Below are 13,899 nucleotides of genomic sequence, written 5' to 3'. Positions count from 1 at the left end.
CAGACATACGTACCCTCTAAATCCCTGCGCTCTGCCACTGAGCGACAGCTTGTGGTGCCATCCCAAAAAGGAAAAAATCAATATCGCGTACCTTCTCTGGATCTGTTCCATATCTGTGAAATAATCTGCCGGTTGTGACTAGAGCTGCTGAATCTGTAGCAGTCTTTAAGAATCGACTGAAACCCCATCTCTTCCACAAAGACCTCGCTTACTAATACAGAGCTTAATATCTGTTTTTTCTATCTTTCTCTTTTCTGTATTTTCTCTGCCAAAAACTTGGCTATGAATACTGTGTTGGACTTAATGAGACTAGTATTTCCCTTATGGTTCTTGTGTTGCTCTAATTGCTTCTATTGTTACCACATTTGCAAGTCGCTTTGGACAAAAGTGTCTGCTAAATGACTAAATGTAAATGTAAAGCACTTCAGTGGGACTTTAAAGGGGACATTTCATAAAACTTTTTTAAGGTGTTTAATGAATCTTTTGTGTCCCCACAGTACATATGTGAAGTTTCAAAATACCATATAGATAATTTATTATAGCATGTTAAAATTGCCACTTTGTAGGTGTGACCTTTTAAATTTAAATGAGCTGCACTAAATAGGAGTTCCGTGGTTGGATAGTGCAGATTCAGGGGCGGTATTATTATAATAAGATCCCCTTCTGACATCACAAGGGGAGCCATTACACACTGATGAAGGGTGTTTAGCCTGAAACGTCCGTTGTTGGTGATTAAAGGCGGAGTCCATGATGTTTGAAAGCCAGTGTTGATATTTGAAATCACCTAAACAAACACGCCCCTACCCCAATAGAATCTGGACCTTCTGTTGATAGACCCGCCCCACACATACGCAACCCGGCATTTGATTTGATTTGATTGGCTATAAGTGTGTTTTGGTAGTCGGCCCGTCTCCTTTTCCAACGCGTTTTTCAAACATCGTGGACTCCGCCTTTAAAATACTATTTTGCAAGTGAACTGTGAGTGCTGTCCTTACTTACACTTCTTGATATTACCACATATGAGGGATTCAGCACCCAGTTCAAGTGAAGCTATTTATTAATAAGCGTGAGCGTGTTGTTTCATACAACTGACATTATTTATCACATTTAATTCAGGGTTCCCACAGGTCCTTGAAGACCTTGAAAGTTTGTGAATCTGGGGGGAAAAAATTTAAGGCCCGGGGAAGTTTTTGAAAATTCATACATAGATGCAGGTCATTGAAAGTGCTTGAATCTATTTTATGCAAGAGGTTTTCTGGGGGGAAAAAATCCATATTATTCCGTGTGTAGTGTAGGATATCATAAAAATTCTAGACTTGTTAAGCACACGTGCCAAACTGTTTGCTTTAAATGCTTATATCTTCTGTATGCAAATGTTTATTCATACCAAAATGCTTTTTTGCATAGTTGTGTTTGACACATGAAAACGTCTCAGGTTACGTATGTAACTGTTTTTCCCCTGAGAAGGGAACGAGGCGCTGCGTCTCCCTTGCCATACTTCCTGCGTCCCTGTAACGCTGTCTTTGGCAATATTTCAGATAGTGATATACTTCCTGGCTCCCACGTCACCCTTGTTTTTGTCGTTAAGCCTCACTATTGGTTGAATTTGATATACACATTCAGATGCACTTACCCCTGAGGCTTCCCCAAAGTGTCACCGCAGTGACGCAGCGCGAGTTCCCTCGAAAGGGAACTGTAACAATGTATTTTAAAAGGTAACACAATATAATCTTGCTCTTACTTGAAATGTTTCCCCACATTAAGTCCTTGAATTTGAGGGTATTGGACCTGGAAAGTCCTTGAAAGGTCCTTGAATTTGAAGTCAACAGAAAGCTTTTGCTGCAGAAAGTCATCTGTCATCATCAGTGTTTAAAGTAGTTTTGAATGCTGTAGTTTTTTGGAGCATCATTTCTATGCTGTTCTCCATTCTTGTGAAATGAGCGTTAATTTTTTGGAAAACGCTTGTGATGTTTCATGTGATTGGATTTGCACCCATAGATTGTGGTTCTTTGCAAAGCTGTTATTAGCTTGTAATATTGATCTTCGGATCTCTGCGGGTCTTCATTGTGTAACGGTAAGACCTCACACATTTAACATACAGTCTCTGGTACTCTCACAGTAGTGAAAGTGGTGTACTCTCTATAATCATAACCTTTCAAACGCATCTTTAATGGATGATATGTTATGAGTCAGAACAGCCAAGGTTTGATGAGGAAAGTGTGGCTAATGTTTCCATACATGAGTGAACTGAAAACAATGAAGCTTTTCAGTTTGAAGCTGATGCAAATGTCCAGCATTGAGCCGTCACAATCCGAGGCCCGATGGGAAGTAAAGAGGCTTTTCATCTAATCATTATTTCAGATTCGCCTCTCTCCCGAGAACACATTTTAGAGGACGAGTAATATATTGGTAATGCGGTTGAGTGATGTTTTATTCTTCTGTCAGCACAGATAAATGTGTCTCTGCTCCTGAGCTCTGACAGTATTACAGACTACAGAATCAATTACACTGTAAGCCAATTACAGAAGGAGCTTTGCCTTTTGTCGAGCTCAACGGATGTATTTTAAAGTCATGTTAAATACCTTCTAAATGCTCACAGGCTTTTCATAAGTTGCTTTATATATTGCACAGCATGTTTGAATAATTAGGAATATTGTCTCGTTCTACTCTAAAGCCGTACTGTGGTAAATACTTTAGATTAGTAATTCACAGAAATTTACATCAGGCTTTTTGACCTTCCATTAACTTATGTTCTTTCTAAATAATAGTGACTGAATTGAATAGCTTTATTACTTCTGACATTTTTATAAGTGGAGTGAGAAGTGGTACCAAAGTGCAAGCTTTACTGTAAAATACAGTTCAATTCCTATTAAATAGTACATAAAGGTCTTAATAAATGGTGTATAGAAAGATATTTGTATCAAGCGTACAGTGATTTACAATGATTACATTGAGGAATTCAAATTTGAGGTCTTCTCAGGTCTAAAGAAATGTACCCGAACTGAAATGACCCGAATCACTTTTTACCCGAACCCGACGTGCATAAATCTTTTTTTTTAAGAAAGACCTGATCCGAGACAAACCCAACAAAATAAGATCCGAGTCCGACCCAATTTAATTTTTTTAAAGTGCTTGCAGTCTGCATCCCCGCAAGCACCAGTCAGACAGAAAGAAACCCTGGTGGCCTTGCATTCAATTTGGCCCACTGCTCCATTTATTTTCATTTGTTATCTGACGACAACACCAAGGTTACCGCTAAAAAAGTTGAGATAGGTCTGGTTCAAAGAAAATGAACCTCCCGCCAAACACATAATGTCGCAAGGGCTCTTGGCAATCAGAGGGATTTTGGAAAAGGTTTGCGACATAGTTTAAGTCTTCTAGAGTCCGTTCGGCAAAAGCACATTTTATTTTAAACTAGAGACCACTAAAATTATACCCAACACATTTCCAAGGCGCACGTGAACCTTTAAGACCCGAACCTGCTCGGGTCAGACCTCTGGTTTTTGGATATAAGTGGACCCATAAAGACCTGAAGTTCAGAGTGTCACATGTTTAAGTCGAATACACATTAATGTGCACATGGATCAGGGCTGTTGTGACATCAGACATATTTCATTTGCTGTATTTACTGAACATGTATAAATTACTGTATTTTTCTGTCTATAAGCCGACATTTATGTGCAAGAGACAACATTACCATCTGAGTCCGCCATATGCTGCTTCTGTATTTATGTAATTCAATAGATTCAGTAATGTGGATTGACGAGCATGCAAACTTCACGCTAGTTGGCGTGTTCGGTTAATTTAGCCTATTCAACCTTCCAGGTAAGTTCTGTAAGTTCTTAAATGTCTGTTCTTCGGCTTGGATTTTTGGAAATAATTTTCTAAATAAATGCGACGTCCACTGTGATTTATATAATTTATATATAATTTCATCTTAATGATGCATTTTGATAGCCTGACGTTGTCATACTCAATTCTAGTCAGAATTTGAGTCTGATACCGCTCCATTGAGCTAAAATTATGAGGCGTGTCTCAACCGAAAAATGCCTCTGCACTCAATTGGATAGACCTACGACCAATCAGAGCAACAGAGTGTGTGACGTATGTTGAAATGTCGTCTTTTGCAGTCTGACCGAACTGCTAGTTATTTCGCTACAGTGACACTAACATCATTGTGATTATACTAAGTCTGAGTTAGCGAACGTACATCAACACCTACTATGTTTACAACATTTCATTTATATCACAACATTAAGTATTTACTAAGTCATACAGTAGACTTTCTCTTACCATTTGTACGTTAGGTGAACTTCATCCACGACGATAGCTACCCATTACGTTGGCTTGAAAAATATCGGAGCCTAGCATGTCCCTCCACTTATTCAGCAGTCACGATTCCGGGCTTCCGAAAAGAAGCTGGCAACGACCGCTAATTATATCCATCTCGTCTGCACGCCGAGTTGCATCGCCGCGAAACTCATTTCAGTTGCTTCTTTAACTTTGTCCTCCATAAGTGCGACCAACTTTTGCCGAATCCCGTAGGAAGGATGGCAAAAACATAAACAAATGCCTTGATCGCGTTTCTCTGTTCCTCTTTTAAAATCAATGCTCTGTCGATATCTTTTAGAACAGACTCAATGTCAGAATCCACACATCTGAATTCTCCAGCGGCAGCCATTTCATTGTAAACAGATTCAACACACGCGCTCTTTGGGTGACGTGGTTGATACGTTACTGTTGATCATCTGTCCATCATTGTATAAAGCCCGCCCTCACAATTTGATTCGTCGACCAGCTTTGGGACTCGCATAGTAGCTCCTCAACGGAAAAACGCCAGACCGATCCTACCGTTTTTCAAAATGTGGTGGGCGGGGCTAAGATCGGCTGGCACCCAGGCTAGCATTTTGAATGATGCACTGAAAAAATTATTCAATTAATTTTATCAATTTTTTTAAGGTAAGTGGTTGCAATAAATTTATTTAAGCTACATTTAAACAAAAAAGATTAGTAAAGTAAAATAAAATATAAAACTTTTGCTTAAATGTAGCTTAAATAAATTGCAACTAGGGCTGCACGATTTGGGTAATTTTTCCCATTGCGGTTATTCATGCTAATATTGCCAGTCAACTTGATGGGTTTTAAGGAAAATCCTCACACAGTTTAGTGATAATGCTAAAATGTGTATTTGTAAACTAGAAATGTTTTCGTATTGCCACGTGATGTAGCAACTGTTCAGTGTCAGTAATCCTAAATCCAAAATACCGCCATACAACAGACGTAGAGTTTTTTTTAACTACCAGATCACTGTCAACCTCCTCTTCATCCATCTTCGCTCTGGTATTTCCGCGTTGCGCACACACAAGTGACGACGCACACCACACACGTGCATGCCACACGTGCACTGCCTTTTTTGTTTTGTTTTTCTTTTTTTTTTAAACAGCAAGGAAAATCATCAAACTGTTATCAGAAAGTTTGTGTTAACAAGTACACACATTTATTTTTTTAATATAATTGCAACATTTTGCTGTCATATAATTGCACAGGCTGACATCGCGATTGCGATTGCGATGCGATTAATTGTGCAGCACTAATTGCAACAACTTACCTTAAAAAAATTGATTCAATTCAATGAATTTTCAGCTTATACTCCGGTGCGGCTTATAGTCCGGAAAGTACGGTAAGTGTGTGTGTGTGTCTATGTAGGTAATAATTATGTTTTTTGTATGTGTATTGTTTTTTAGCCCTCACAAATGTGAAGTTATGGGCCATCGATCGACAGTGTTTCCAGACGATCATGATGAGAACCGGTCTCATCAAACACGCAGAATACATGGAGTTCCTCAAGAGGTGAGAACCAAAGGAAATATTGATTATTCATCAGTAAATATCACACATGTAAACACAATCGCACGGTATTTACACATCTCTCCTTTACTGTTACTTAACATTAAAGTGAAAGTTTGAAACTTTATATTGTAAGATGGCTGTAAACAATATGTATTAATTTTTTTTGACGCATTCATTATTAAATGACATATCTATTGGTCTTGTTGCACAGGCAGGTAATGATTAAAATGCTTTCTGTAAAGATGAGAGTTTGAGTCTCTTCCAAGTTTTTTAGCCTCAAGTTATTTATGAATAGCTTTGCTTCATTAAACCGTCTGCAATCTGCTATAAAACACATTCACACTTCTCCTCCAATAAAGCCCACTGCATTATGCAATGAGGATTTTGCATTTATATTTCAGTATGCAATGTTAGGAAACTGGATTTGTGTATCTTTTTAAGAAAATGTGAATGCTGTTAGGGTGATGTGGGCGGTCGCTATGTTTTTTTAGGATGGTTGCTAGGGTGTTCTGGTGGATTTTGATAGGTAATAGTTTCCTGTGAATCATATTCTGCAATGTTAAACTTAAGAGGTTAGTCAGTTTTAGATATTCATTCAATCTTGCACTCCAAAATGTCTGGTGACACAAAATAATGTTATGCATTAAGAGTCTCAGAGAAAATGACATTTCCCAGAGTCCCCCAGAGGAGCTTTACTGGAAAATGTCCAGCTGAAGATGTCAGGGAAATGAAATGAGCTTTTAGTGGAAACTTAAGATGTGTTAGTGTGTTCAGTGAGATGTCTTTAGATGAAATAATGTAGACGTTTTATTTGTGTTGGAGACTCTTGTCTGCATTTTTGTGCAATATTAATATTCAAGATACGAGCAAACAAAGATATTTGCCCAAGAATATGTTCTTAAGTTCAAATCATTAGTAATGCTGCTGGCTGATTTCATTGAAGTAAATGTCAATATTATTAGATATTTGATTATGTGAGTCATAATTCTACCGAGAGCATAACGCTTCCAGAAAACGTCTGTCTCATTTTTCTTCTTTAAAATGTTTGTGAGCTTTTGTTCTTAACGAAATGTCACGAGACGTCCACCTCCACATCTCAACCTGAGACAGACTTTTATCTGCTTGTCAGTTTCGCTCACTTTTACTCCCATGTGCATTTTATTTATGTCTTAAAAGTCATTTCAGTCATTTTTTTTTGCTTCACAGTTTCCAAATACTAATAATTGGTTTGTTTGAAGCAAACCTGACACGGTGACCTAAAATAAGCTTGCTTTTGTGTTTCTCACAGTGTTCCAACATTTCAAGGTCTTCAAGAAGAGATTCTCAGTAAACTAGCTGATGTGCTTGAGGAGGTGAGTGTCAACAAGTTATGAACTTTAACTCAATGCCTTATAGTTCCTGAAACACTATAGTGCTCTTCTGATCAACTAACCCCTGAATATATCAACAACTTCTGATCCGCTTTAAACTGTTTACAGATTTACACAATGCAGTTTGTGTGATTTATGATCTAACATGAGATTTAACCGTGCTTTTCTAAAAGCTGTAGTTCTGTGATACCCATGAGAAGCTTATCATTAAGATAACCTGGATATGTCATGTTGACAAACACACATAGGATGGATTAACCTCTCAAGACAATATGTCCCCGTTTATTCTATAAAATCCAAGCCTTGAAGTGTTTTGACGCTTTTAAAACACTGATGATGACCCAAATCCCTTGTCTGCATGTAGAAGTTTCCTCAAAATAAATGTAAGGATGAGTATATATCCTCTGGAGAGGAACATCTGCTTAATTATGCAAACCCGTGTGTGCTGAAGAAAAGCTTTTTTGAGGGTGTAACTGACCCAAACCCGTGTGATGTAACAGAATATTTCAGGAACAAAGGAGCTTCTCATGCAGAGACCAGATGAAGGAAATTAATCAGTTTAATTGTATTGTTAATTGTCATCATGTTTCATATTTGAAATTCATGAATGTAATGAAATTTAAAGCAGAATGAAATTCACAGACTTGCCTTGGGACTTTCTTCTTAATTGAGATAAATGTATTAATTATAAATGCAAAACTTCACAGTTTTTAATTTCAATCTTGCATGCCAACAGGTCTCATAACATTCGACACACTGGTTACTGTGCACCTGTTGCTATCCATCTTATAGAACAGTAGTAGCGTTTGTCTGTCTGTCTGTCCATCTGTCTGTCTGTTGCTCTGTATGTCTGTCTGTTTTCTTTGTTTGTCTGTATGTCTGTCTGTTTGTCCATATGTCTGCCTGTCTGTCTTTGTCTTTTTTCTGTCTGTCTGTCTGTTTTTTTTGTGTCTTTGTCCTGTCTGTCTGTTTTTCTGTCTGTCTGTTTTTCTGTCTGTCGGTTTTTGTCTGCCAGTCTGTCTGTCTGTCTGTCTATCTGTCTGTCTGCTTTTATGTATGTCTGTCTGTCTGTCTGTCTGTCTGTCTGTCTGTCTGTCTGTCTGTCTGTCTGTCTGTCCTTTCTGTTTTTTTGTCTTTCTGTCTGTCTGTCCTCCTGTATGTATGTCTGTCCATCTATCTGTCTGTGTTTCTGTCTTTCTTTCTTTCTGTCTGTCCATCCATCTGTCTGTTATTCTGACTGTCCATCTATATGTCTGTCCGTCCATTCATCTGTCTGTTGTTCTGTCTGTCCATCCGTCTGTCTGTATGTCTGCCTGTCTGTCTTTCTTTGTGTTTCTGTCCGTCTGTCTGTCCTGTCTGTCTGTTTTTATTTCTTTCTATCTGTCTGTTTGTTTGTCTGTCTGTTTATTTTTCTGTCTGTATGTCATGTCTGTTTGTTTTTCTTTCTGTCTGTTTGTCTGCCTGTCTATTTTTCTGTCTTTCTTTTCGTCTGTCTGTTCATTTGTTTGTTTTTCTGTCGGTCCTCTGTCTGTCTGTCTGTCTGTCTTTCTGTCTTCCTGTCCGTCTTTCTGTCCGCCGGTCTGTGTTTCTGTCTGTCTGTCTGTTTTCTCTCTCTGTCTGTCTGTCTGTCTGTCTGTTTGTCCATCTGTCTGTCTGTCTGTCTGTCTCCCTGTCTGTCTGTTTTCTCTGTCTGTCTGTCTGTTTGTCCATCTGTCTGTATTTGTCTGTTTTTCCGTCTGTCTTTCTGTATGTCTGTTTTTTGTCTGCCAGTCTGTCTATCTGCTTTTATGTCTGTCTGTCTGTCTGTCTGTCTTTCATCCTGTATGTCTATATGCTTGTCTATCTGTCTGTGTTTCTGTCTTTCTTTCTGTCTGTCCGTCCGTCCGTCTGTCTGTTATTCTGACTGTCCGTCTATATGTCTGTCCTTCCATTCGTCTGTCTGTTGCTCTGTCTGTCTGCGTTTGTCTGTGTTTCTGTCTGTCTGTCTGTCTGACCTGTCTGTTTTTCTTTCTGTCTGTTTGTCTGCCTGTCTATCTGTCTTTCTTTTTGTCTGTCTGTCGTCCATCTATCTGTTTTTCTGTCTGTCCGTCTGTCTGTTTGTCCATCTGTCTGTCTTTGTCTGTTTTTCTGTCTGTCTTTCTGTATGTCTGTTTTTTTGTCTGCCAGTCTGTCTATCTGCATGTCTATCTGCTTGTCTATCTGTCTGTGTTTCTGTCTTTCTTTCTGTATGTCCGTCCGTCCGTCTGTCTGTTATTCTGACTGTCCGTCTATATGTCTGTCCGTCCATTCGTCTGTCTGTTGCTCTGTCTGTCTGTCTTTCTGTCTGTGTTTGTCTGTGTTTCTGTCTGTTTTTTCTGTCTGTCTGTCTGACCTGTCTGTTTTTCTTTCTGTCTGTTTGTCTGCCTGTCTATCTGTCTTTCTTTCTGTCTTTCTGTTTTTCTGTCTGTCCGTCTGTCTGTTTTTCTGTCGATATGTTATGTCTGTCTGTTTTTCTTTCTGTCTGTCTGTATTCCTGTATGTCTATCTGTCTTTCTTTCTGTCCGTCTGTCTGTCTGTTTTTCTGTTAGTCCATCTGTATGTCTGTCCGTCCATTTGTCTGTCTGTTGTTCTATAGATGGTTTCATCAGTAACAACATAAACATGCGGCTGTCGCGGTCCACACGTAACTTCCGGTAAACTCTGCTAATAATAAATAACAACAAAGTACTTTAAACTTAGTTTATTTATATAACAAGCAAAACAACAACACATAGACTACATAGGAAACCAAAAGATTAGTTATTTTTGACGAGGCATTTGTTCAAGAGATCAGTTTAGCAACTAGTTAGACCATTAAAAAAACGAAACTGGAAGTAAGGTTTGGATCCAGACGTGTATCACGTGCGTCCGATGAAACCCTCTATATGTCTGCCTGTCTTTCTGTCTGCCCGTCTGTCTGTCTTTTTTCTGTACTTCTGTCTTCCTGCCTATATGTCTGCTGTCTGTCTTTGTCTGTGTTTCTGTCTGTCTGTCCTGTCTTTCCATCCGTCTGGCTGTCTGTCTGTCTGTTTTTATACATGGAAATTTAGCCACTTAGTCTGTATACTGAACATCTTGCAATCATCTAGCAACATCCTAGCAACCACCTAGAATTCACTTTTCATTCATTCAGAACACCTTGGCAACAGCTTGTCACTATGGCAACCACCTAAAACACCTCAGCTATTGCCTAGCAACCACCCAGAGGGAGCACTGAACTGATCTTTCTAAAACGTTCTTCTGAGTGGCTAAACTTGTATGTAATAAACCACTACAATTAATTCAATTCATTAACCAGATTCCATTACTGTGAATGTTTTGTAGATCCGTTCAGTCTTAGGTGCGATATTTATTTAATTAATTTGCCTTTTCAAATCTGCCCAGCGGCGTTGTCATCTTAATATATTTACATATACTGAATTGTAATTAGTTTCTCTCTTACATCTATTAACCATGTTTAGGTGTCAATACTGTCAGGTTGTTTCTCAGGTGTGCGGAGTGTCATGAGAACCAGCTATAAAAATATTCATTTTATCCAACCATCCCTCATCTGCCTTGTGTCTGTCTCTCACCACATCTCTCTGTCTCTCTGCTACCCGTGATGCTTTATCTGCAGTCTCTCTGGGCTCAGTACTAGTTACTGACTAATTCTGATCATCACACTGGTTATGCCCCTGCCAACCACCCTGCACTTTTCACCAGACAAATATAAAACATAAGATATTTTTATTACATTTAAAACTTTTTTAAAGGATAATGTCACGTTATAAATAAATTAAGGAAGATGTGAAATGTGTTTGCATTACCTAGTAATAGTAATAGTAACCTAGATTTATTTTGTTTTACTTGTACTGCTTGCATGCACTTGAAGCTGCTTGCTTGGCTACAATGTTAATATAAATAGATTTGAATTGAATAGCAAAAGCATTTCTAAGCACAAGCTGAAATTACATTGTCATTTTAAAGGTAAAAATAGCAAGGACAAAATATAACATTATGGATTTGTATTGTGTAGAATTTTTTACACTTCATTACAGTTTATTTACTGGTCGCTGCATAATTCAAGTGAACCTGAGGTATATAAAAAAAACATGTTTTTATTAGCCTATGTGTATGGTCAAAAGGCTAAGACAAGACAAGAAAAACAACTAAGGATTTTAAAATAACAATCTTGCTTAGACTCATCTCTGACATTTCTGTAAGTTTAGTGTACTATAGGCTGACTTGTTACTTTGTCAGTGTTTCGAGTCCCTATTTATTTCCAAATGAATAGCAGGTACCGCCTGTGGGCGTAACCTCATTACCGATAATGAGGTCAGCCAGGAAAACGTCTCTCTTTACTTTAATACAGATTATATAAACAGGCAAAATTTGTTTTTGATTGTAATTAGTGTGTAGACATTTCAGGCTTTCTTTAGATACAGTATATGTATCATGTTCGTGTGACAAGTATTTGAAATAATAATATAATATAATAATAATATAAAACACAAAGATTTTTTGTTATTGTGAATGTACACAGATAAAAGTAGACCATTTTAAGTTTTAAGTGATGTCTAACAAGTAAGTGTATGATATTAATGATGGAGTATTTTAAGTTGATTTTGCGCTGATGAGGAGAAAACACGTCAAAACGGGCACCGCGTTTTTGGACCCCATGGAGTTAAACATTGAGAAGATCATACAGCTTCTGACCTGATGAACAAATGTTTGTCATGACAGACATGGGGCCCTAAAGCGTATGGCACAAGTGCACTTAGGGCGAATCCACTTTTGCTAGTTTAATGATGGTAAAAATGGTCTGTGCATCTGACACATGGTCTGAAAGGGTTGTTTCTTTTCTCATAATTTATACCCGTGTCATTAACAGAACGCAGCAGACACACTCACCTTAACGGTTTTTTATAAATCCATTTTCCTGCCCGATTAAAACATAAACATTGCCAATAACACCAGAATTAACAGTTAATTTACGTACACATTCACACTGTAAAGCGGGTGAATTTAAAAGATGATTTTGAATGGAAGTCAATGACACCGTCTGCCGGTTGGGTATACCAAGATGGCGGCTCGAACTCTGCGCTGGCTTCACCTCACGCTGTTACGTTAAGCGTTCTATGCGCAATCCAGTCATTTATATAGATCAGTGGTGTTATGTTAAGATTGGTCTGTTTTCCAGCAGTCTTTTTCATGCACGCGGTTAACATAAAAATTAGAAAACAAACACATTTGAGGCTCTCACGATATGTCATTACCATGTGCAGAACTCTTATTATTCATATGCTGAGGTAAACACATTCTAGTTTTACATTTTATGGCACCTTTAAAAAGATTTTTGTCTGCATCACAAGCAAACATTTCATTTATTATTTCTTGTATAGCCCAGCATGAAGATGTTCAGCACACAGAAGTTTTCATATGATATGAAAAAAGACAGAGATGATATTTCAGTTTAAAGACAGAGCTTTCATTGATGACTCGCATCAAACGCATCTGAAAAGCGACAGATTACAGCAAATGCCGTTTTATTATTTTTTAAAATGAGGCCAAATGGATGCTTGATGATAAAGTCCTCCAGTGGATCACAAGGACAAAAATTTTAAAGGTCTAAAGATGGTTATTGACTTTTTTCTCACCATGAGATTGTTAAGAGAATATCAAGGCCCTAAAACATCATAAGATTATTTATGAAATATGTGTTTGTTATAGCAGCATTTACTTTTTCCAGATAAAGATATAAGTTTCTCATTAAAACTTTATCACTCTGTTTAACTTTGAGACATCTGGTTTGTTGTAACCAAGGAAAGGTTTTACAGAGTTTCAGTTGACCTTTACCAAAATGCTTAGAGTAATTAGTAATTGATTTTCCTGCAGAATCTAAAAGCTTTTACCTCAACCATAAGGTCTGTATATAGCTCTAGTGTCTTAAAAATACAACCAGACTCACAAAATACCAAAGAAGAGAAATGAGACCAATTATTGAAAGCTAAAGTACTGCTTCTTATGGAAAACAATAGTGTGAAATTTAGGAAAATAGGCACAAAATGTCTATTGCATGGTAAGGTAAGGTACAATTTAGTATGTTTTTCCGCCGTTAAAAATCATATAGCCGTATAGCATAATAAACATGTCATTATGCACTATTCATTTCAAACCACATATATGACCCCCCACCACACACAGACTCACACAGATACATGCAGACAGACAAAGACATACTTAACTTCTTTCCTTTAACTGTTTTGTTAATGTGTTATATTTTATCACTTGGATGTGGGTCTTCGTGCACAACACTATAGTAATGAAATGCGTTTTAAAATTCTGTAAGATTATGACTGTTTTAAAGGGGACAGAGAATGAAAAACCATTTTTACCTTGTCTTTGTTGAATAATGGTAATCTACCCACATTCACAAACATACAAAAAGTGCAAAACATGCTAAACATCTCAGTCTCATAGAAATTCCTCTTTTAAAAATGTCATCCAGAAAACAGCCCAATCTGAATAACTGATGCTTATGACTTCACAGGCATCTAACTGCCCCTCCACTTTAAAATAATTGGCTACATTTTTTGAGTGGCAGCAAAGTCAGCCAATCAGTAATGAGATTACAAGTTAAGCCAGTAGAGGGAGCCAAATAGGTGCAAAACCACTTGTTTAA

General features: G+C 37.7%; 1 protein-coding gene across 2 annotated transcripts in view; it reads left to right on the top strand.

Moving 5' to 3' along the window:
* LOC129420700 (cGMP-dependent protein kinase 1) overlaps window positions 1-13,899 on the top strand; it is a 189,729-nt gene that overhangs the window by 112,114 nt on the left and 63,716 nt on the right. For both annotated transcript variants that reach the window (XM_055175719.2, XM_055175718.2), the window contains exons 4-5: window positions 5,745-5,850; window positions 7,139-7,202. In XM_055175719.2, the coding sequence (XP_055031694.2) occupies window positions 5,745-5,850; window positions 7,139-7,202 (170 nt within the window). The remainder of the gene's footprint in view (window positions 1-5,744; window positions 5,851-7,138; window positions 7,203-13,899) is intronic.

This window comes from Misgurnus anguillicaudatus, chromosome 4, assembly GCF_027580225.2.
Source record: "Misgurnus anguillicaudatus chromosome 4, ASM2758022v2, whole genome shotgun sequence".
Classification (NCBI taxonomy): domain Eukaryota; kingdom Metazoa; phylum Chordata; class Actinopteri; order Cypriniformes; family Cobitidae; genus Misgurnus; species Misgurnus anguillicaudatus.
Note: the sequence above shows the minus strand (reverse complement) of the source record. Positions and strands in the feature narration are given on the sequence as shown.